The 26,120-nt window shown below is 37.3% G+C and overlaps 1 protein-coding gene across 2 annotated transcripts in view; it reads right to left on the reverse strand.

Annotated features, from left to right (window-relative positions):
* Positions 1 to 2,007: 2,007 nt before the first annotated feature.
* Positions 2,008 to 26,120, reverse strand: part of atg5 (ATG5 autophagy related 5 homolog (S. cerevisiae)) — a 35,222-nt gene continuing 11,109 nt past the window's right edge. For both annotated transcript variants that reach the window (XM_041988071.1, XM_041988070.1), the window contains exons 7-8: positions 17,376 to 17,493; positions 2,008 to 2,979 (exon numbers count right to left, since the gene is read on the reverse strand). In XM_041988071.1, the coding sequence (XP_041844005.1) occupies positions 2,843 to 2,979; positions 17,376 to 17,493 (255 nt within the window). In that variant the 3' untranslated portion in view covers positions 2,008 to 2,842. The remainder of the gene's footprint in view (positions 2,980 to 17,375; positions 17,494 to 26,120) is intronic.

A 26,120-nucleotide genomic window follows, 5' to 3' on the forward strand; every position in this document is an offset into this window, starting at 1 on the left:
TTTGACTGGCAGTAAAAAGGACTCTTCATCAGGGCCACATGCATAAAATTGTACATGAGTAAAACTGTCTATGATGGCTAAAATGTGCATACATTTTCAACATGTTCTCTTTCATAAATCTCTGAAATCTTATGCACATGGACAAACTAGATTTCCTCTTAACTTAATATCTTAACATTGCTTCGCACAAATGGATGCGAAAAGAGTCCTAAGTTGTTATCTGCATATAAATGCACAGTTTGCACAAAAAAAAAAAAAAAGAAAGACAGGAAAGAGAAACCGAGGAATTTACTGTACGAAAACATCTTTCATTTAGTTCTACTTCAATTAGTCAGTGCCAGTCTTTGTATGGATCACGTTGTACAATGATTTAACAGAGGTTTAGGGCTACAGCTGCATCGTTTCAAAGCGATATTCATATTCATTCTGAAACTTTTTCATTTGTGCTTTGTGCCATCTGCATTTATTCTTCACCAGTAAGACATATACTCTTATTTACACATATTAACAAATGTCACAGGTTTGCTATGATTCCAAACGTATTCAAATAGGCCTTGTGGTTGCAGAGATACTCAGGCCTAAAAAATATACACAGAACTCTGACTTAATAGCAAAGGGTTAATAGTCATGGCACTGAAAGCAACATAAACAAATATACTAAATATGAAAAACTGTGAAGTAACAAAACATTTTGTGTTCTCAGTTCTGGAATAACAACAGCTCACAAAGGACAGCTTGTTGTGCTTATGGAAGATCCAAGAACTCAGACTTTATGTATAATGGCTAAACACTAGGCCTTTATATTGGGTTGTACAGCCTTGTGTGTCAATAATCAGAAGGGAGAAAATAAAGTGCATATGGAGCATGGTGGTGAAGGAAAAAATTGATATCTAAATAGTTGCTCTCATTTTTATATGTATATATATATATATATATATATATATAAATAAAATTTTAATGTTTGTACTATAAACAACAGCAGCTGTGCTAGAATACAGCTGTCTTTCTGATATATATATATATACATATATATCAGAAAGACAGCTGTATAGTATTCTATTGAAATTGTGTCATTTTGTTATATTATGCTGCCTTCTTTTCCATTTCCACTTAATATATAAGGCTTAAATTGCTCTTAACATATGTACACATTTAAGGTACAGAGATGCTTACCACATATTCTTTCTTTATAAGTCACAGTTTATGTGCAGGACGTTTTTGCTTGTATGCAACACTTCTACATATTGCCCCAGGGATCTGGGGGATTATGTAGAAGAACCTATGTAGAACCTGCAGTAAACATTTTCATTTAAAGACTGAGTGACTGAAGGACAACCCTTGTCTGACAGTGTCTGTTGAATGCTTTTAGTCATTTTATTTCTATATGAACAGATTAGACGAGCTGCTAAGAGTTGTTTACCTTGCCAAAAAGTGGTCTCACCATTAAGCAAACCATCAAAACTCAAGTCTGCCAGTACAAGTTACATGTCCACATACATATGGCATACGAAGCATATTGGAACATGGTCCCCAAAAGGCATTTTTACTTGCAGCTAATAGTCTCATCATGTAGACCGAACCCTTAAAGAAACAAAACCAGATGTTCATTTAAGTTTGGCAACAGAAAAAGACATATGGGCCAATTCTCACAGAAACTGACAGTAAAACCGTCTAGGAGTGGTGCAATCAACACCTGTTCTAAAACACGGAGTTTTTTTTTTGCTCCATGACCCCTCAGATGATCCCTTTACCACACAAATTGCTAGATGACACTTAAATGTGAACATCGCCACTGCTGTTTGCAGGAATGGTACAAATTAAAGCAGAAAAGTACAGCTTCCCTTTTAACTCACACCCAAATATTTTATTCATTTGGTTTTGATTATTATATTCCCCTTACCAACTAAAGAGCATGTGCCATTGTAAAGAATAACTAAAAGAAAACATAATAAAATAAAATACAGTTACAGCAACAATTTACTGCTAATTAAGATTTAACAGACTAAATAAATTTGGACATTCTGTTTTTTTTATTAACAAATAACTCAAGTTGGATGCAGAATTCAGCAGTGATAATCAAGAGATAAATACAAACAAATGCTGGAAATGCTGTCAAACCTTTAAAACCACGTAAAGCTCATGGTGTCTAATAATACAACATTTTTGGAAAAAAAAACAATATTGACATGAACAGTTTTAAAGACCGTGATGTAAACTCGATGACGTCATGTAAGTCATAATGGATGACAGGTGTAACTAAGGCAACTTCTGCAGGGCATGCTGCACCACTCGCTTCCGAAAAATCCCACCTCTGTCTGCAGGACAGTCTTTCATTCGATAAGGAGGGCGATGCATGGCAGGATGGTAAACTGAAAAATCTTTTCAGCTCCTCGCCTCCTGTGTGGATATTTGTTTACTCAAAGAGGAGTAGAAGAAGAAACGGCAGAGGAACAGAATAAGGAGATACTCGTCTCATTCAGGAATCTTTCACTTAAAGAAAAGTCTCTCCTTTTCATGGAGGAAGGAGGAGCAGGAGTTCTTTTCATCTTTAATTCCTTCTGAATTCTTCTGAATTCAGAATCTCTGAATGAAGACCTCTGAAAGTCTTCAAAAAAAAAAAAAAAAAAAAAAAAGGAAGTTGTAGTGGTGACAAGATAGAAAAGTAAATGAGCAAGATGAAAACAGGAGGTTCATTTAATTCCTCCATCACATCCTTTGTTTATCACCATTAAGATTCTGATCTTCTTCTTGTTAGTCTGTTAGTTAAAAGCACTGTCCTGTCTGGGGCTAACCGGCTGGCAAACTGGTGCATAGTCACAGAAACAGTGAGAGGGGGCGGGGCTCAGTCTGTGGGAACAGGGACGACACAGATGTGCAGGAAGTTGTCGGGGTGGCTGAGGTGTTCGCTAAGCCACTGCAAAGGTGTCTCCATCAGAGGTTCGATACCGTGGATCACCACCTGGTAACGCTTCTGCTCACCTGGATGGAGACAGAGAACAGTTGGTTAGCATTGGTAAAATCCATCTTAAACTAATTTATGTTGGAAGAATGCGACTATGTGGGCTCATACTGATTTAATTTTTTTGTCCCTTATTTAAATGCTTTTAAGGCTTTTAAAGAAGAAGACTGAGAAAAGACTGAGAAAGAGGGAAGAAAGATGAACAACTCGACTATTAAAAAAAAAAAAAAAAAAACTAAGGCAGGAACATTAATGACTGGTTGGGTGGAAAAAAGAAATATTTAAGTTTTTAAAAATGTTGTAAAATATAGAGCATTTGAAGAGGCACAGAGAGGAAGGGAAGATAAAAGACAAAAATGAAAGAAAAGAAGAAAGAGAAGATAAAAAGACAAAGCTGTAGGAAGCCGAGAGAAAGAAATGGTTGCATGAGGTGAGAAAGACCACATCAGACACGACGGTATGATCTTTACCACCACTGTGGTGGATGAGACAGAGGGAGAGGAGAGAAAGTACAAGTGTGACTATGAGTGTGTGTGTTCACTTCTGAAGCAGAATAAAGTGACAGTTAAGTGTTTTTGTATCTGCTGGTGACAGGATTTGAATTTTTGCCTTTCACTCTGACAGTGTGTGGTGTATCTGAGTATCTGTGTGTATGCAAAGTCTCCGGATATTGCTGGCCTCCTGTGACTGGTACTGCTCATCACTGAAAGGCCGTGACCGAAAAACGTTTGTTACGAGCAACGATCTTCTCAACCCTCTCAGATCCCTGAGGTTGCATATTTGCAGGGACAATATTTGACAAGTCAGTGACAATAAAGGAGCCGTAGGTGTTAGTATTAGTACACGATGATGGACGTGTACATGTTACAAACTGGATGTGTGAGCATGAAAGACACTGATCTGCACTGTGGGGAATGTAGTGTGCATGGCTTTGAAACTTTACTCATGAGGTCTGATGCTCTTGCTCACTATCACAACCACTTCTGATTGTTTTTACCACATAACTAAAACATTATTATTACAAACTTCCGTACAAATTTACTAGAAAGCAGGAAAAGCCTTGAGGTTGAATTCTGCATGACTGAATTAACTTGATGCAAAAACAAAAAATTAAAAAAAAAGATGTTTAATATCTCTAAAATCAAAATTTCCATTTCTAAGAGAATATCGAAGGAGGCACTTAATATCTTCATAATTTCAATTGCATTGCTTTGTATTAATTGTAAATTGTAATATTGTAAATGTATTTTTAAATAACTGGTAAGTGTACACACACATATGCATACAAAGCAGCATTCTTGCAGCTTAAGTCATTATGACATCAATCCTAAGGGCATATTTAAAAGGCCATAAATGTTTAAAAAACAACACAAAAAACAAACATTTTCTAACAGTGAGCTGTAGATGTTAATCCCCACTCCTTTTAACTGCTGTGACTGCTTTCTTTAGTCTTAATTTGATCATCTTCAGTCACAGTTTAATCTATTTTGGACAGATTGAGCTACTGTTTGTATAATTTATTTAAAAATTAGACGTGGTTGCTGAAAGGGACTCCTTTGACATAACTTTAAATTTGAATTTAAAAACGTTCCTTAATTACGCCACAAATGTGTATAGGCCAGAAAATGATTAACTAAATTATAGTTAAGCAGCAACTACAATATATATATATATATATATATATATATATATATATATATATATATATATATTATCTTTAGTTAAATTAATTTATTGCTTTTTAAACAAATAATTTAAAAAATTGTTTTTAATATTTTACCATCTAAAAAGTGGCATTTCAGCTTCTAGGAGATCTAACATATAGATGTAGGTCTGAATGTGCGTGAGAAGGTGGTAGACAATGATTGGCCCTTTCCCGTCTATAACTCCCAACTTCAGTCACACATACACACACACACACACTATGCAGGTTGTCCTCTTTTAACCACCCGTATTTGACATTTTAGCTCCACGTAATATCAGGAGGACGGTTGAGGCGAAGCGTTAACTGACGGTCTGAGAGGCAGCTCCACCCTACACCTGCTGAGTAGTTAGCAAACAGAAATGTGCAAGAATTGCATGTCAGGACAACAACATGAGTTTCACTAGTTTCCCTTTGAAAGTTACAATTGTGCACCGTAATGCAAGAGAAAATGGTTGGTGGCAACTGGGATTAAGAATGTCTTTTAACACTTTTAAATGTTCTTGCTGGCAGGAAGTTTGATGCAGGCTGTGGAGGTTGACGAATGCACGTAAAGGGTTTGGGGAAAACTATTTATTTATTTTTGTGTGCTTTACAAATTCTTTAAAATAACATAGGAGGAAAACAGGTTGATTTTCTTTCATGAGCTGTGCAACCAAAATCAGGCTAGAGGATGTGACATGTGAGAAAATAATTTCTTTGGAATTGGTTTGCTTTGTACTGTGAGTATATGAATCATTAACCCTTTAAAGTTTGTACTAAGAACAAAACAATAGACAATTTCAACAATAGTGAAATGGTCAATATTTGAAACAGTAACTAGATAACAAACACTTAATTTGGTCATTAGATACACAAGCCAAGTGGTAGAGATGGCTCAGGTAGGTTTATTTCTACAAACTTTTAATAAAATCATTCTAGTCACTGGAAAATTGTTTGTTAAATGGCTGTTAAATACAAACATCAAAGTCTAAGAACAGCAAAAGAGTTATTTTAAATGCTACTAGTATTATTTGATTATTATTGTACACATAAATTAAAATATTATATAGAAATATAAACTAGTTTTTCAAATCTGTAAATGCCCTTATAAATAAAGTAAATCAAAGTATTCTATTAAAAAAATAGAAAGTCTAGGATATATATATATATATATATATATATATATATATATATATATATATATATATATATATATATATATATATATATATATATATATATATATGTCTTTTTAAAAAATGACAAAAAAACTATTTTTTGTGATTTATACAAAATATTTTATAATGAAATACTGATACGAAATTTGACAAATGTTTTAAAAACACAATTAACTCTAACTAACTATGAGCGCATGTAAGCTGAGCAAAATCCTGACACTAGTTGAGTTCAGAAACACAGAAAGTAAAAGGTGTGATTCTGTTTTTATGGCAGCACTAATGGCAATGCACTTTCTCTGGTTTTCTCGCTCTCTCACACACACTCACTCTCACACACACACACACACACACACCCTTTCAGACACACACACCTACACACATTTCTAGGAGGCGTTTCTTACCCATCACTAACCTTCAGCCCTTGCCTGGCAACAGACAGGCAGATGTAGGTGGAGTAGGTGTTTTACAGTATCATTATGAGAAATGGGGGAAATTCACAATGAGCTACGCCCCCAAGCACACACATGCCAACAAACTCAAATACACATTACTGTAGGTTGTTACATTACCACCTGCACCCAAATTACTCAGACACACATGTACAGTCTCACACTCCAACCCACGCATTCATACAGTAATTGAAAGACCCGAAAAAAAAGATAAGAAAAAAAAAAAAAAAAAAAAAGAAAACAACAAAATGATGGTGTTAACTTCTTCAACATCAGAACAGCTGAGACTTGTTGAACTTGACACATCTTTTTTCCCCAGTGGAAACACGCCATCCAGGCTGTCTTGTTTTGACATCTGCTCATTTCCAGTAATTTTTGTAACTTCCTCTTACACTCAGCCTTTCTCAGACAAATTAATTACTCTTAAATATCTGTTTGGACTTGATGGTAATAAAATACATTTTGAAACTTTCCTGCCTTCCAGCTCCTAGTTCAGTTACATATTACAACAAGGACAACCGGACCAATGCAAATGTCTTCCAATATGCCAATTTGGTGCAATTTTCCAGTTTGACTTAAATATTCGTCAGTTTATAGAAAATTCAATAAAAGAATAAAATTCCTCCAAATAAAAAGTTGAGCAGCAGTGTTGCATATTACGAAACTGTTAATGTATAGCTGGAAGAAAACATGACAAAACAGTGATTACCGTAAATACAGAGGCTTTGATTCCCCCTCAGGCTGCCTAACAGTACTGTTAAAACCATCAGAGGATGTGGCATGTGAAAAAAAGACAATAGTGAAGATTACTGCACAAGAGTTGAAAGTATAAGGTGTTTTCCCAGTTTGATTAACAACCTGTTCTGAGAATGACTGGAGTGACCAACAAACATGTGATGTCATGCAGACAGATAGTTTAAAAAGGTCCAGTTACTATTCAAATGCAAATATATTTATTAAAAACATAAATCCTCCAAACTTTTTTTTTGTTTAGTTTTTTTTGTTAGAGGTATACCTTTATTGTGGCTTTCGTTCCGGTCGTGGAACATTGGACCAGCTCTACACCCTCTTTATGGTCTTGGAGGGGGCGTGGGAGTTCCCCCAACCAGTCTACATGGGCTTTGTTGACTTGGAGAAGCCTTTCGACCTAAGATCATCAGCACCACTAAATCCTGGACAATGGTCAGCCGGAAAAGGATGATGTGTCCTCTCTGGGTTGGGAATGAGGTCCTGCCTCAAGTTGAGAAGTTCAAGTATCTCGGGGTCTTGTTCAGGAGTGGGGAAAGGATGGAGAAGGAGACCGATGGCGGATCAGTGCGACATCTGCAGTGGTCTGTCGTGGTGAAGAAGGAGCTGATCCAAAAGGATAAGCTCTTGATTTATCAGCTGATCTATGTTCCTACCATCACCTATGGTCACGAGCTGTGGGTAATAACCAAAATAAGTGAGTTTCCGCAGGGTGGCCGGACTCTCTCTTAGAGAGAAGGTGAGGAGCTTGGTCATCCGAGAGGGGCTCAGAGTAGAGCTGCTGCTCGTCCGTATCGAGAGGAGCCAGATGAGGTGGCATCTGGTCAGCATGCATCCTGGATGCCTCCCTAGTGTGCTGTTCCCAGGCACGTCGCATCTGAAGGAAACAACGAGGAAGACCCAGGACACGCTGGAGGAACTACATCTCTTGGCTGGCCTGGGAAAACTTTGAGATCCACTCGGATGAGCAGGAAAACGTAGCTGGGGAGAGGGAAGTCTGGGCTTCCCTGCTTAGGCAGCTGCCCCCGCTACCCAACCCAAATAAGCGGCAAGAATGGCTGAATGGAGGTCTGTCTATATTATATCATATTGCATAGTTAAAATATGTTTTGATGCTTATATTTTACTGCATGGTCAAGTACCGGTACAAGAACAACTTCCAAATCCAAGTTGGGATGCTGTGTAACTTAAAACAGAAAGCTGTAATAGCAAATCATATTATCAACTTTCTTTTCAGAAAACATAAGATGTTGAAAGAAAAACATTTTACTGTTTCATGGAAAATATTTCCTCAGCTTTAATTTAATGTTAGCACCAAGTATCAAAGCTAAGAATGTTTAACACTGTGGCATCCAATCTATTATCAACAATATGTAGACATCTGGGAACTGAGAAAACCAGTTGCAAGAGCTTTGAGAGTGGAGTGTTGTCCCATTCTTGCTTGATTTAGGATTTTAGCTACTTAACAGGACAAGGTCTACTGTGTAATACTTTAAGCTAATGATGTGCTAAATGTTTTCAGTTGGGGAAAGTTCTGGACTGCAGGCAGGTTAGTCCAGCACCTAAACTCTTCTACTACAAATCCATGATGTATTAAATGCACCCTGTTGTTTACATGGTCTTGCTGAAATATGCAAGATATTCCCTGAAAAGGATGTTATCTGGATTAGCGCATATGCGGGTATGTATACATGTTAGCATTACCAGTGCATTTTCAGCGGTCCATGTTAACAGTTTCATTAACATTAATGCCCGCCATACCATCGAAGATGTAGACTTTTGAACTGCTCACTGACAACAACCTGCCTATCAAAATAAATATAGTAAAATGCTGCATTTTCAACATATTTCTGGTTCTTTTATGAATAAAATATTGGTTTTTAGATTTTGCAATCACTGCATTCTGTTTTTATTCCCAACTTTGTTTAAAGGGTCATACTATAAGATTACTTAGTATAGCTATTGCTTAGTTTGATGCATTTTTTTTGACTGATCGTGTCTTTAACTCAAGGCTTCTGAAAAACAGCATACCACTCATGCTGGTGAAACCATAAGAAGGAGATAAAATCATGGGCAAATAAAAAGAAACCACTGATACATGGGACTTCTTTACTAAACCACTCCATGCTCTTTTCATTACTGTAAACTACCCCTTATGATCTGCCAGGAACAAACCCAAAAATAAATCTTACTTAAGGACTAAATATATCTTGCCAAGTCCAACGAAAGCTTCTTACTGTGCATGAAAATCTATTTTTGGATATATTGACATTATTTTAACTGAAAGTTGCTTGTCGGAAAAGTTTCTATAATAAGAAATCACGACACCTACAACTCATGAGAACATACAGTAAGCTAGAGGTTTAGGAAGGTAAAGTCTCCAATCTATACAGTACAGTAACTTTTATGGGCTTCTTTCAAAGCATTATCTAATAATTAATAATAACTGGTCTTCCCAGGAAAGTTGCAACTATAAAGACCTTGAATAATTTGTTTACTGACACATACACACACCCTGTGGTTGTGTGGTACACTACTGCTGGCCAAGACGAAATGTTTTGTCAGCAGAGCGCAGCCAAACACCATTTAGGAAGACCGCAAGTCTTCACTCTCCAAACAACTGAACAGTTTTTGGTGGAATAATTGACATCTGGTTAGACTGGCTGGCTGATTGAATTAGCTGTTGACTGACTACCAAACAAAACTGACAGCTGTCCAGTTTATTTGTCTTAAAATAACTTTTTCTTTTTTTTTAAATACAACCAATCATTCCACATACAAAGACAGCAGAAGAGACAATACTCACACTTAATAAGCTGGAACAAGCAAATATCAAAATAATTTAAAGCTAATTAATTTTTAACACATTTTCTTGCAAACCAATCATCTACCATAAATCATAAATCATGACAAATGCCAAAGCGCTATATTCTACCAGTGTGTATGATGTATGATTTCCAGTATATTTCAGTAGCATTTTCAAGGTCACGTTTTACATGAAGCAACATTTTTACACCATCACCTTTGTTTAATACTAAATGGAAACTGAACTTTTTAAGTATCTTTATTTGGCATCTGGTTAAAGTGGTCATTTTTAGGATACAGTAAAAGGAAAAAATATATTTCTGTATTTCATTTCTTTTTCTACAGTCATACTGACACACAGGCATCAGTTTCATGTCTTCACATGCTGGAAGTTCAACAATACTTTGAATTTTTCTAATGCTGGTATAAAATGACACTAGTTTCTCTACTGTTCTGCACACCTTTGACAAGAGCTATGGTCCTTAAATGTTAACATGCAGTATTGCAAGAACGAAAATGAAAGAAACCCAAATCAACGAGTCTAACAAATGTACAATTTCTTGATTCAAATTACCAATTCGGCAATAAGTTCTTTGCCCAACCTTCATTACTGTAACTGAGACAACTTTTTAGATGTCTTTTATTTTTAAAGCCTATTATTGCATAAATAATACAATAATTACCAGTATTTATTGACAAAATAATATTCCATTGCATCAGTTTTGAAATATGACAGGAACATTAACTTTTAAAGTCAAATCAATGATCAAACTTATAAATGTCACTAAGCTAATGAGCTTCTATTCATTAGTAATTGGATCTGCTTGCTGAGGTTCAGTGATGCAGTAAAATCAAGTCACTCAGGACTGAGAAAAACAGGCCATTCATTAAATAACCTGCAAGTACTTTTTTTTCTCTTTAAATTTTCTGCTGCCCTACTTTGAAGTGCATAAAAACAGACAGTAACTAACTAACTAGTATTAATTATTCATTATTATGATCTATAATTTCATCATTGAGTGATTATAAAAGCAGCAAATTGATACTTTTAGTTGCCCAGGAAACAAATGTGTCAACGCAAAGTACTTAGCTCCTTTTGCTGCTTTTATACGACCCAAATCACCAGTCAATATGAAGCAAGAGGCTAGTAGAGGCTGCAGGGTGAAGGGTTAGCTGGGGCGTCTCTGGCTGAGTGGACAGGCGGCTTCTTACAGGCTGGTTCACTACTGCTGCTGGTCACTCACTCACTCAACCCTGTCCTGGTAAATGGCAGCTAAAGGCTAGTGCACAGGGAACGACACAGTATCTGGACAAGACTAAGCGGGTGAGGTTCTGATGGTGGCCAAAAACTGGCCTGAACACCACTAACTGTCTTTGCCTGCTTGCTTGTTCAGCCTTGATCAAGGTGATGGTGGTTAAAGCAGGACCCAGTCCTGGCAGCTAACTGGTGGCACCAGCTCACTGGGGCTGGGAAGTAACTCCCAGGCTAGCATCTTCTTGTGGCTTGTACTAACTTGTCATTTAATCCTTTCTTCATAGTATAAGCTAAATAGTAGTCCAGACCCACCCTGCAGTAGTCAGGAGTCTTTCCCTGCAGTACAAAAAACATCACTTTTAAAATGGTCTTGGTGGACAATTTGCATGCTCTTTCCAGGGGACACTTTCTGACCATACCAGAATATCCGGGACCTATAACAGGTTAGGGGCTGAAATAAAGTCTTTATTAGCTTTGAGTGACATTTAAGGTGACGTCACAGGCCATTTAAAGAGAAATTAAAGAAGCTAATTTCCCTGAATTATTTCTAAGTAATTTTACTAGATAAATTAAAACTTACAAGTTTTAAATGACTGTTTTTGGAACAGAAGCTTAACTTGTGTTGTTGACCTGGAAAATCTCTGTGATTTTCTGATTTGATAATGCTAATCTGTTTAATTTTAACCATTAGAGTCTGAGTGGCACAGATGCATGCCACAATTGTAACACAAATCAAAAATGCATGCTTCACCAATTAGTGTCAAGCTGGTGTCTGGCATACCACCTGCGTTCTATACCACACACAATAAGGGATATTACTCATTCGAAGCATGTGCATTTTGGCACTTGCAGGATTTTTTTTTAATGCATCATGGAAAGATATAACAAATAAAAATAGATGTCTCAATTTTTAATTGCTGAGACAAGTGGAAAAAAAAAAAAAAACCAAAACAGCTAAACTTATGAAACCACATTTGACTTGTTTCAGTCAGTAGCTAATGATTCATGGAAAGTGCCATGTTCTATTCTATGGATGGCGAAGAAAACAAAAAGCAAGCGAAGGGAACATTTCACGCAGTGTTGACAACTGAGTATAAAATGCTCCGTAAATTTTATGACATAATATAGCGATGCAAAACCAGCCAAAACACCCTCAGGACTCTGAGGGTTAAGTGTTAACCTTATGCATTTGCTACATGTCCGAATGCACGGCTGCTTGCTGTGTTGCTCTGCTGCTTCCTGGCTAGGACGCTCTTGCTAAAGAAATCTTTGATTTGAATGAGACTTTTACTGGTTCCATAAAGCTTTTAATAGGATAAGGAAACCTGATAATTCAATAATTTCCAATTTACTTTTTTAAAAATTGAATTAAAAAGTTAAAGATCTCACATGAGTTAATTTTAATCAATAATAAAGTAATGAAGCAGACTTTCGAGCCATTCTGAATTCCCCCGTGTGGTGTACATAACACACGCCTCTGCACATGAACCATAATCCACTATCTGGATGGATCAAACCAGCCACTGAAACCTGCACTTCCCCCTCCAACCTCTAAACTGAGCTGCATCATTTGATGAACACAAGCTGCATTGCTTCCTTATGCATCTTATATGAGGAAGGATGCCAAAAGTGAGTTGGCTGTACCGCATATGATACTGAGCTGGGGGGGACTGAGAAGAAGTGTGTGAATTTGTTACTCATATGGGAGGAAGGGATCAGGGTGGGATTGAATGTGGGTGGTTGGGGTGGGGAATTTCCTCTGATTATTCACAGACAATAATCAATGCGAGGGTTTTTCACAATAAGGCTCACCTTTGACAAAACCTGAAAAGAAAACAGACACTTTGCTTACAACTATTGTCTGTTAGCATTTCATCCGAGGGAAGAGTCGACTTTTACATTGCGACTTCTGCAAATGACCAAAGCCAAATGTCTACCAAAACCTTGCTCAATAACACACCTGGTTCGAAGACGACTGTCAATGATGACAGCTGTTTACAGGAACATGATGCTTTGGGTCTGCTTCCCGCAACTGCCTCGTGGCAATGCAGAATTTTTGGCCACAGCTCATTTGGGAATCCCCTCCTTTGCTCTTAATTCAAGCCACCACCATTTGATTAGTGCAACTGGTTTCTGGGTCCCAGAGGGGTCAACACCAATCCTTTTTCAGACATAACAGAGTTGGTTTGTTTGGAAAAAACCTTTGTTATTTGATGTTTAAAAGATCACAGAGAACAAGGAGCACCCCAGATTTTCTTTTTGTTGTATGTTAGGGGTCCTGTAAAAAAAAAGTTCTCTGAACTCTTGAACAATAGTACCAGCAACCCCCCACCACCCTACGCAGTCCCTGAACACACGTCCCAGGCTGTCTAATCCAAACACGCCACCATAATCCCTGGCTATCACCCAGCACATCTACCAGCCGAGGAAGAAGTGGAAACCAAACAAACGATTGGAGACAAAAGGGCACTTTCACCTTGATCAACCAGGCAAGCTAGCAGACTCCTCTGGGAGGGTGGAGAGAAAAGAAAAGCAAAGATTTAACGTCAAAGACATGAAAGATGTCCACAGTAGACAGGGAAGATGTTGAAGACTACACCTGAGACAAAGATATAGGATCAAAGAGGAAAAAGGAGTCTCAGATCAGGGACACTACAGACGGTAAGAAACAAGAAAAGAAAATAGCGAAAGAGAATATTTCTATTTCCATCAAACAGTCACGCAAGCTTTAAACAAACCTTAAAATCAGGCAATAAATTCAGCCCCAATAAAAATAATTCATAACAACTGGGCTGAAATGGATCAGTGTCTGTAAACCATCCATAACATGATAAAAAACGAACCCTTCAATAAGATCTTAGTGCCTGACAGCTGCTATTGTTTAGAGATGTCAAATGTTGGCTGGATCTTATACAGCCCGAAGCCAAAAACAAACAACTCACTTAAAGGGTGGGAAACCATGACAAAGCATTGTACAATGGAGAGATTGTAACATTTGCTTCACAACATCGGTTAGTTAAACGCAAACTTTTGGCCATTTACTGTTGGAAGGACAGTGTACACAGAGCTTCTTAAGAGTTTTTTTAGCTGAAAACATCTGTTTGCTGCAAGCAAAAATGAAACTACAGCGCCATCAGCAGAATGTCTGTAAAAAAGTTTAATTGTGAGTTTTCATTTTGTTTCACATTTGTTTGATTAAGTGTGAACTTTACTTTTCTGTTTTTCTTTTCATCTCTTTTTACTTGGTTTTCTTTTACTATGTTTGAAAGAATAAACTTACTAAAACTAAATGAAAGCTGCATCTTAAGATGAAGCACCACAAAGCCAAAAGATGCTGCATCTGCATATACATCTATTTTCTCTCTGTAGGTTTCCTATAATGGTTGTTAAAGATATTAGCATTTAAACAGCTTCTTCAATGAGGACTTAGTTAATATTTAAAGACATACAGATGTTGTCAAAATCAAGTTTATAACTATGTCTAAAAGACTTCTGCAGTTCTTTAAAGTCTAGGTTAGTTTAAACCTTGAAGGTGTGCACTGTATGTAATCACAGGGTTTGGAAAACTAAAATGTCAACAACTAACTGAATAAACAAAACAGAACAAAATAGTATGCAACATTAAAGTACATTATTTACAAGCACAACATTATATATTAAGAATTTATTACTTTTTTTATTTAATACTTTCTTTACATGAACTTTATCATTTAATCTCTGTATTCAGTGATCTGCTAATATCTAAATGCTTTCTCTGAATTTCTCTCTGAAAAGATTTATGAGATTGTCTTTAAAACGTCTCCATGAACACTGTTGCTGCTGCACAAACAGCATGACATTCAGTATACTGTTACTTTAATACTTGGAACTGGGGCACAGCTAAGTGTACGCTACCCACATCTGAATAATCACTTCTTGGTATTAAAGTACACCTACAGTGCAGCATTAAAGAGATTTGTTATTATGTAGGACTTCAAATTCAGCACAAGACTTTTCTGCTTTTGATCTGAAAGTGAATGTGAGATATAAACAATGAGGAGGAGGATGGAGACAAAAAGAGAGTGAGTGTTAGACAGACGGGTAGGCAGGCAGGCAGGCAGACAGAAAGGGGGGGGGTGTTAATGATTCTTGTCGCCTCCGTGCAGGTGAGTCTCCTGCAGGTCCTCTGTCCTAACACACTATTGTCTCCTTATCTACTTCCTCTCTTCTCCTCTGCAGACACTGTCTGTTTAGACTGCAGTTCGTCTTCTCTTCATACCTCTCCTCTCATCTCTTCTTTCATTATGAGCACTCTTCTGCCACAGCTGCAACTCGGCTGTATGCCATAACTACAGAACGTCTAAGCCACATCTCCAGTTAAAATCTGTCAAAAACAACAGTTTGCAGATAGAGTCAAGTTAATGATATACAAGCAGAAACTATTATTTTATCAATATTTAGCATTTTTGCTTAAACAGTGCTAACGAATATGTCTTAGTATATTCTGATTGGTGTTTTATTTTCTGTACATTAATATAACATATTTTTTCACATTGCCATACATGCTCTCATCTGTTGTTTCTGATTGGTCAAAATAAGTAATTTAACCCGCTTGTTCTAATTTCTTTTCCCCCTTCGATGGTCATCTGTCTAAAGAAATGCCCAGTTTGCCTTGACTGTTTAAATGTTGGACTTAATACCTTTCAGAAAATAAACTTTATCAGCTGTTTGGTAATTCAGTGATTGTTACTTCTTGCTTTAATTTTAGCTGCTCGTTGTGGATAATTACCTTTCAATGGTGTTAAGACCAACACAAGCAAGAATTCAAACAAGATGGAACATCATAATTAAGTGGTAGTCAGACTGTCGGACCCAGGTGCTGTCATGTAGTGCTAGAGGCAGTGCAACTTTTTTTTATTTTTTTTAAGAGATTTTTTGTAAGTCATTTTGTTTAAATACAAGATCATGAATTCATCAAACAATATCATCTTGGGCATAAGTGCACACAGCTTATTCCGTACTTGGTTGAGCCAAAGAGCTGGACAAATCTTTCTAACTCATTCTGAGTAAAAGAGTTAAGTGTGGAAATGCTCCTTTAACAACTGAGTCTTTAGCTTGCTTTTAAAAGTGGATAAGGACTCTGCGGATCGGACGGAGTTTGGTAGATCGTTCCACCACTGGGGGACAACGGAGGAGAAGAGTCTAGCTACTGATTTTGTGCCACGTTGTGGTGGGAGAACTAGGTGTTTTTCGCAGGCAGAGCGTAGCTGTCGAGAGGGAGTGTAGCTCTGGATTAAGGAGTGAAGGAAGCCCGAAGCCGTTTGGGTTATTGTTTTGTAAGCCAGAAGCAGAGCTTTGAATTTGATGCGTGCTGCAACTGGAAGCCAGTGGAGAGCGATTAGCAGTGGAGTGACATGAACTCTTTTAGGCTGGTTGAAGACCAGACGTGCTGCTGCGTTCTGGATCATCTGGGTCATGTTGCATCTGCAATATTCTGACATTTTTTAAACAGTAAACAAAGACATTTTCAAATAATTGAATAAAATTCTAAATATTTTAATTTTTTAAAGTTAATCTTTAATTTCTCATTCACATTACAAGATAAAACCTCACTGAGATTAGTTATCTCTTTTCCAAGAGTGAAATGGCCATGAATGCAGCACAACCACAAGTTTATATAATATACCACAAAACAAACATCAAACAGTGGTTTGTATTTAGAAACGTCTTTACTGTTATAAAAGAGTCAAAATGATTCTATTTTTGTTAAAATAATAAAAAAAAAAGGCTAGAAAATTTAACAATATGTTACAAAAGTATTCTCTTTTTACCAGTTCATACTGGTGTCCTTCCTGTTGATTTGCATTTCGCTCTTTTCCTGCCACTTTGCACACTTTTCGCAATCTTTTCTTCTCCTCCTCCCACATCTTCATTCACTGTTTATGGAAACTGCCTCTATTTTCCCTCATACAACCTTGCTTATGTAGCATTATCTGAGATTAAGGATCTCAGAGATGCTCCATGTGGTAGTGTAAATAAAAAAATTAAAAAACAACTGCGAAGAGGCGTCCCCTCCTTCTCTCAGAGATGAAGAATAACATGACCCAGATTTGTTAAAAAAACAAACAGACATTGTTGTTTATGGACTTAGTGTTTAGCTGTTAGCTGACTTTAATGTTTGTAAATCTGTGTGTAAATAAAGTTTTATCCATTCTAATTTTTTTTTCCAGTGATTACTGAGGATGATGACAATAAATTAGCTGAAGACTATGATCTTAACACAGAAAGAGATTTTCAGTTTGCCTGTGTGTAGGCTTACCATCATTCGTTAGAGCATCAGGGTACATCTCCTTCAGCAGGTTGCCGAGTGTCTGTGTGTTGCCTTCAAGTGAAACGGGGCGAAACAGTTTCTGGATGAACGGCCTGTCACTCAATGTCTGCAATCAGAGCACAGCAAATTAGCAAGCAGAGTAAGATAAATATACAGCACAAGAAACGTTACAATATGAGGAGGATTTCCTTCCTCAGGGAGCAACTTTGATATTATGTAAAAAAAAAAAAAAAAATTCTCTTAAATTTGTTCAGAAATACTTTTGTATGTTACTAGCCACAGATGAATAGATGATGTCTACTAAGTGTATATAGCAGATTTGTGCTTGCATATGTCACATCTGCATAGTTTGAGAAATGAAAGAAAGGGAATTGTGAAGAAAAATCTGCACAACCATAAGAAAATCTGCTGGAGATTTGACATGTGCAGCAGTATTCGTGCCTAAAAAACACATTTGGAAAAAACAGACTAAATATCCAGTAAAAAGGGATTTTTTTCCTGTATGATAACATATGGGGATATTTTCATGTCTCAGAGTTAACAAGGTTAAGAGCGGGAAGAATTCGTAACACTGTAAAATAAATGCCGTGAAACGTTGACTGTGGCTTTGATGAGCCCAACAGCATAGAATGTAATATTTAGCAATCCAGATTTTTTCTACACATGTTATAAATGATGCTGACATGTTTCACTGATCAGAATCTTTCTGGAAGTGATTAACTGCTGCTTTAGGCCATATTTGGCAGAAAAGTAATCGTCTTCACAGAATAAAAGCCCATCTGGTGATCCCCCCGGTGTACGGTGTACTGAATGCAACTTTCATCATTGTTCCATCTTTTCCTTCCATGGACATGGTGATTTCCTACATTGCATGTTACATGACAAGACATATCATCACAATGATGTGGTTTTAAACTGTAACTTCTGCCTTAGTTGCTTATCATGGCAGTGATCTAGGAAGTGATGCTTATCCTACTGCTGACCATGATGTAAATTACTCTGTAAAGGAGCAACAGTTTAATGTAAACTGATGATAGGGCGACTAAACAAATGTGACGTGTGCAGCAAATACCTTTAGGACATACTCAGCTGTGTTCCTCAAAGCTAGAACATTTGGTGAGTAACATGTGGGAATCACAGTGCAGCATTACCAGCAGACATGAGACAAATATCTAATAAGTTATGTCCAAAGTTGTTTATGGTCTTTAGCATCAAGGCTCATGTTGAGATGCTCCACCATGTCCAAAATGGTTAGTCTTTTTAGACAAATGTATGATTAGTTATTCTTTTTTATATAAATAAAACTAAAATTAACATCCTATCATGTATTAAGGGTCCAGATGAATACCTAATAAGAACCTTTTTAGTAATTTGTTGGTATATACATCCTAAGTTAAAGGTTTGCATCCCAAACTTTATTACAAATGTATTAACTATTACTTTTAATAGGAAATTAAAATTAAATCAGGTTAAAAATATAATTTAAGGCTGTTGAAAGACCACTGCATCAGAAATATCTAACACTAATAAGTAAGATGAAGAACTTAATAAAAAATACAAATGTAGTCAAAAATCACGGTTTAAAAAACCCCAACATATTACACAGTCATATGTTATGATGCAAAGTTCTATTTGGATCTATATTTTCATATATACATGATAATAGAAACCATTGAGTTTTCATAACATTAGCATTTTATATTCAAAGATGCAGCAGGTCAGCCCGCTGTTTTACCAAATCAAGCCATAGATTTTGTCTTTTTTTTTTTTTTTTTGCAATGGCTATGTGTCACTAATTCTACACACAATTCATTTACTGGACATCTGGATATTTAAATGTGTATAAGCAGAAAATGGTCTAAAGGGGTGGCCGAAGGTCAAAAAAGTTATGAAGATGCTGAACACATCCATCCATTTATCCATCGCTCATCTGGGGTTAGGTCATGGGGGCAGGAGCCAAAGCAGAGAAGCTCAGACCTTCCTCTCATTTATGATCTCGTTCTTTCAAAGGTGAGTGTGGGAACGTACATCGACAGGTAAATCGGGAGCTTTGCCTTTCGGCTCAGCTCCCTCTTAACCATGACAGACCAATGCAGACCCTACATCACTGCTGACGCTGCACTTACCTACCTGTCAATCTCCCGTTGCATTCTTCCCTCAATCCTGCCTCAAAACAACAGCATGTGCTTTCCTAAGATGCTTCATTTAACAGCTGCCTGATTGAACTCTTTTATTGTGTTGCTGCATTGCTTTTTTCCCTTCAAAAAAACCAAACAACAACAAGAAAGAAAAAACATACACCTTTAGGATGAGATTCTTTGATACTGGTACAGCCTTTCAGCTCTTCATGACTGCTGATCAGTGGGATTAAGGTCTCCATTCATACAAAGGTAAACAACAGACTATTTAAATCTACAAAATATTTACAGCCATTTGTTTGATATGCCTTTTGTTGCATCATATGCTTCTAAAATCCTGTTTCTGAGTCTGATGCTCTTTGTCAGGGATGCTCTTTGTAAATGTCGGTCTCACTATCACTTCAGGGTAAAGTTAAAAATTCAGTGGTTGTTACCAAGTGACCCACGTCCTTAGGGCACATGAAAAGAGTGATGGAAGCTGGACACCATCCAAGATTTAGTAACAGGTGGGGACATTTGGTACGTATTCACTTTGGTTAATCACCTGACAATTTACTAATGAGCAATGCATGTTTAAAATGGTCTAATTATTGTTAAAAACAAATGCTTTGTTGCCATGTGTTATAAACACTTATACTATAATTAGTTACAGTATTTTTACTGAATTCTAATGAAATACTGAGAAGATATATTATTAGAGGGATCAGAGATTTCAACTCCTGCCCTGCTGTACCTACAAAGAATGATCGGACAATGGAAGGCCTGTCTTCTCTAAAAGAGAGCCATAGTGGAGGCTGACACCCAACCTGAGGTGTCAAACGGAGAGTCTGACACACTATAGGGCCTAATCATGGAGCTGTGAAAAGGAAACTAGCAAGGACCGGGATCAAGTAACCGAGTGGTAACTACACACCGCAGAGCCAGGCGCGAAACAGCAAGAAGAAGGTGGTAGAGGAGGCGTGAAGCTCGTCCTAAGGTTACACAGAAAGACTGAGTCACTGACAGGAAGCATGGCCTTTCGTGCGGGATCATGACCGAGAGCCAGAGCAGAGAGAGTGCGCTAAGTGACAGCTACTTCATTGCATTTTTAAATAGGCAACCATGAATTATTGAGCCTGGCGGCGTACAAAGAAGAGGCTATTGATCCATAAGGAGAGAAGCATGATACTGTTTGGATGAAGACACTTTCTTTTCAGCTGGCGTGACACCTTAGCTGGCACAGCAGCACATGGCAACACAACAAGAGCGAGGTGTCATCAGGATTCAGGTGAAAAGATATGGCTCGCTCTTGCTGAGTGAAAAGCCTAGCGGAACTCAAGATGTTCCCTAATTTCTGGTACGGGAATCAATCCACCTAATTGATGGCAAAACAATGAAGAGGAGTAAAGCACTGTCAGTTGATGTGTGCTTCAAGAAATTGAGAGGGGTGAGAGAAAGCGTTTCCACGGAAGTCTGAGGTCATCCATTGGCAAATTAAAATTCCAGCCTCATTAATCTTAAAGATAAAGTTTCTGAAGTATACAAAGCACAAAAAAAACACAGTGGAAAGCTTAAATGTGCATTAACACTGCTGCACTTTTCCAACCATTTTCTAACAACCACAAAAGAAATATGATTCAGAACAATATTTTTATAGTGTAAATCGGGTGGAAACTTTCCTGAGCTGTATGTGTTTTTAAATTAAATCATTCAGGGTTACAGAAGATCATGAGTTACCGTTACAGTTCAACAATTATCTTGACTCCTGTTCTGTGTCTCCTAGGATCCCAGTACCAAATGTATCTTCGGGGTTAGGGTTAAATTCCCAATACTATGTTGAGCCTGTCCATTCATGCACTACAAAGTAGAAATGGCCATTTTAGGGGATTTTTTTAAGCTGACTAGTCAGGCCAAAAGCAATCAAGTGATTGATTAGTCCTGACATCATTATTAATGTGTTCCCTCCACACACACAAGCTTGTTTTTTATTTTTAAAAAGTACAGTAGAAACGACAGTCAAGTGAAACAGAAAGGGGGGGTGACATGCATCAAAGTGCCTGAGGCCAGCATTCAAACCTGAGCCGGTTGTCTTGATGAGCTGAATATGACGTGGTTACTCCAACAGCTCCATGTACGAGTGTTTAGCTAAAACAAAACCAGTCATTTTCCGTTGTCTGACTGGTCTTTTTGCTCCTGAAGCAACATTTTTGTGACAGTTTAGTAAGTGGATTCCTTTTCCTGCTGGTAGAGTCAAGGTAAGTTGGCTTCATCCCACACAATGTGGATTTCACCTTGTCGTCTAGTTGAGTAAAATACTGCCCCCTCTTGTCTTGTTGCCACTGCCTGCTCCGGTTTGTTACTTCAGCTATAGGTAGAAGCAGCTTTGTAAACATTAATTCTGCAGTTCTGTGTGCTGAAACATAACTCAGACAAACCATGCTAATAATACACAAACCAAGGTGAGGTAGATTTTTTTTTTTTTTAAGAACGTTATAATTTATATATCCCTCTATGGACTAATAGAAAACTGTCACCTTTAACCAATTTATGTTGTACCATATTCAGCTAATCAAACATGGACTGCAGCTCAACCTATGCATTTAATCTTCAAAATATTGACGTTATGAGTGATGATGTGTTATGATGTGCATAGTTATTTATATCATTTGTCTCTGTGATGGACTGGCAAGCTGTCCATGGGGAGTAACCTGCCTCTTCGATGAAGGCAGCTGGGATTGGCTCCGGCTCCCTTGTGACCCTTAAATAAATTAAGCATATTTAAGAAGAAGAAAAAAAATGGATGAATAGATGGATGAAAACCAGTTATAACTTAACATTAAACATGAAACAGGAACACATTTTCCTGAGCAAAGCATATATTAGAGCCAGATTAGTTAGCTGCATTAAAACGTCCCGAACAAGTTTGCTATTTAGATTGAAAAAATAAAGAAAGGTTTTACAGGTGGTTTTAGTAGATTTTTAGTCATTTCTTTTTAAATCCTCAGGCAGAGAAGGAGACTAACAAATATGATGGTTGATAGTTTGGGGAGTGTTGGGCTCTGCGGACAAGAGGCCAGCTCCAGGACATAATTCCTGGTGATATATGTTGATTAATGTAGGTTAAAGCTTCTGGGCAGTGCTACACCTCTGCAGAGCATTATTTACTAGATAAAATTATATAGTCTGAATTTTGAATGGCACAACAAAATGGATGACTAACTCCACAGAGCGTATGCAGTGAAAGAGCAGACAATTCAGACAAAGCTCATATCAAATGCATTTGTTATCATCTTATAATTCCATGTTTGGTTCAATAAAAGGTGGCACAAAAGATGAGATTTTCTCCTAGAAAGTCTGAAGATTGATGGTGATCCCATCTGAACTTTAGGAGTGACAGTCTATCACATTTCATAAACAGCAGACAAACATTTAATGCAACATTTTTAGTGATACTTATTTTACAACAAAAGAATTAATTGTATTAATTCTGTTGTATTTTATTTTAATAAAAAAACTCAAATATTTCTAACCTCATCATTTGTGATCATTTAGTTAGAACTAGAAAAGCAACATGTTGCAAGCTAGGCTGATAAACTCCACGTCACCAAATCTTTAGGTCAGAAATAACATCAGTTTTACGCAGCAGCTTAAGATACCACCATCACTCAAAAATCCAAAGACATTAGCATTTAAACTGCTTGGTGGTGAAATATATTTGCAAAGTTTTCCCTTTGATAGACATGTTCCAGCTTTAAAAAAAAATACACCAACACACACAACATATCTTGACCACAGCTAGACATTTTCCTCAGAACAGAAAGCACCTGCTGCCCGTGCAATGATTACACAGAAATGTTTCAAGGATTCCAACATTTTGTAATTGTGCGGTCACCACATCCCCCTTGTCTTAGTCAAGATATCTGAGAAGCAATAAACATGCATTCGTCAAAGCAGGCTGCTTAAAAAAGAACCACAACAGAGGTGTCTTCCAGCTCTCGTGTAGAAGGTGAGTAAGATCTGAGTCAAGATGCGGGAACAGAGAGAAGTACCTGTCCAGAAAAACAATATGAGGTGTCTTCAAAGAAGAACAGTAATTTTCACTTTCCGTTCAGCGAGACAACCGGCCCCTCTGGCTCTTTAAATCATAGAGTGGTGTCACTGCTGGAGCAGGATATACTAGAAACAAAACAAGCTAATGCATGCATGGAGACACATCATCAGTCTTACACAATGCAACATATATGCCAAGTACTTAGGAAGTTATTTAAATGACGAAGACAAATGAAAGAAAATGTCAACACGAAAGCAGATAGATGAACAAACATGGAAAAGTTTTTTTTCCATGTTAGATTTTTCCCAAATATATTTAGAGTAATATTTTCTTGCCCCTACAAGCAGCATCTGAGATGTGCTTAATTTAAACAGCATATGTTACAATGAAAAGATTTAATGTTATATTTCATTGCTACTAATTACACAAAACCCAAATCATTTAAGTAATAATTTACATTATTTTGGGACAAAGAAGAAGATACACACACATATAAATGTGCTGTCCATGCCTAAGAGGTGTGTTTTTGAGGACATGAGGACAGTGGGCCAGACGGAAATGAGCCCTCTGTTATTTGCGCTGAGTATTGTCATTAATTCTGTCTGCATCAAACACAGCACGTTATTTACACTAAATACCACAATCTGGCTTTGAAGGACTGTAGGCGTGCATGTGTGTGTTTAGGAGGAAAAGAAGTGAGGGTGTCTTTCTTCTATTAGACTCAATGGCATTTTTGTTTCAATGCTTTCCTGTAGGACTGGGAAATAAATGGATTTTATTGATTAATTTGGATTTAGCTACAGCAAATTTGGAATTGCTGTGTAAGGGTCCCAGACCTTTTTTTGGGCCCCCGTGGGTTTGTTCTTGTCTTTGGATTTGTGTTGCAGGCCTTGGGGTGAACGGCAAATTTGAGAAATCCGGCCAAAGTCTCCATATGATAAAAATGGTCGGCCCTTTCCTGAGTGGAGCCCTGCTGGATCTATCCAGTGGTTGTTTTTCTTTTGGTTTAGTTCAGCGTTTACGTTTGTTAATAAAATGTGTTTTCTTTTACATTAGATTTATCATATCTGCCCTAACATAAAAGCTGTCTATGACAGTTTATTTTTAATATCACTGCCGATGCTTTTTTGGGCTTCCGTAATTAACTGCAGGTTCAGCGCTCCTTCCACCTGTATCCCACAGAGACACACAAGCGCATGTGCACACATACCAAAAAAAACAAAACAATAAAGACAGCAACTAGCAAGGAAGAGCTTGTTCCCAAAAAAACACCGTTATTTATGTGTAACTGGTTCGTTTTGCAACCATAGACTCAGAACAAGTAACAAAAGCAGGCTTTAAATTAGTTTAAAGCTGCTTTTACCAGAGGCTGCGGTCTACTGAACTGACACTGACATTTTCTCTGTTGTCTGAATATATTTATTATGGGAAACTGTAGGTTAGGTTATAATGGAGCCCGATGACTTAATCAATATTATGACCAAATTTCCAAGCTTAGTTTTGCAGAGTAAAGCTCACCCACTTTCTGGTGTGACAACGGGCCGGTTTACTAGAAAGCACCACGATTCTGAGGCTCCAGAACAGAGCTGGAACCAGAATGGTGTTTGTCTGAAAGCAGGTACACAGGGAGAAGAGCTGTCATCCACGGCTGGAATTTAGCTGCACACATAACTGCAGTGTGTGATGCTGCTCTGTACGAGATGAACAAAACAGCAGCTGAAAAACTCCTGCTTAGACACCACCAAGCTCAGAGAAATCATTTGTACAATGTATCCCACAGAAAGACACTCGATGGAAAGAAAGATCACAGATGCCGTCATGTTACATTTCCCTAAAGATACAATGCTTTTTTTATACAGTGGGAAAACCCTCATCCTGCCCTACTTCCTTGATTTATTTAAAACATCAAGAGGACACAACACAAATTAAAAGAAACATCAAGAAGGAAATTTCACCTCCAGGTTCATCACACACAGAACTATTCACTCATGACATGTCCATCTCACACCCAGTTTAGATGTAAGCCAAAGTGGGTTATCCTCCGTTATCACAGCCAGTCTACAGAGCATTGGATCCACAACTAACAACTGATTGCAAAGGATAACAATGAAAACAGTGACTTCAAATTAATGAAGCCATGGATTCATGCTCTGAATGAATGAAGTGAAAAATGCTTTATGAAATCACAGAAGTTGTAATTTGTAATTTACCTGATAAATCAATGATTTTTCTGTTAATCCTCCTCAGAATAGAGGGTCCATGAAGTGTGGATTATTATCATAATCTTCATGAAGTCGTTATCTCACATATTCTTCTGTCATCACAAATCATTTTAGCATCAAGTGTGCAAAGATTTTGAACGATGTATGAAGCATGGTTGTGTTTACCACACACCATAATGTTTATCTAATTATTATATAGTCACATATAGTGATGGATGGAAAGAGGTGGTAATTCCATTTTTCTCCACGAAGAAGCGTGAAAAGTTTGTTTCATACTCTTAAGCATACTCTGCTTACAATGACATGTTACTTATACTCCGAGTAACACTGAAGTGTGTTTATG

Source organism: Melanotaenia boesemani, chromosome 6, assembly GCF_017639745.1.
Source record: "Melanotaenia boesemani isolate fMelBoe1 chromosome 6, fMelBoe1.pri, whole genome shotgun sequence".
NCBI lineage: Eukaryota > Metazoa > Chordata > Actinopteri > Atheriniformes > Melanotaeniidae > Melanotaenia > Melanotaenia boesemani.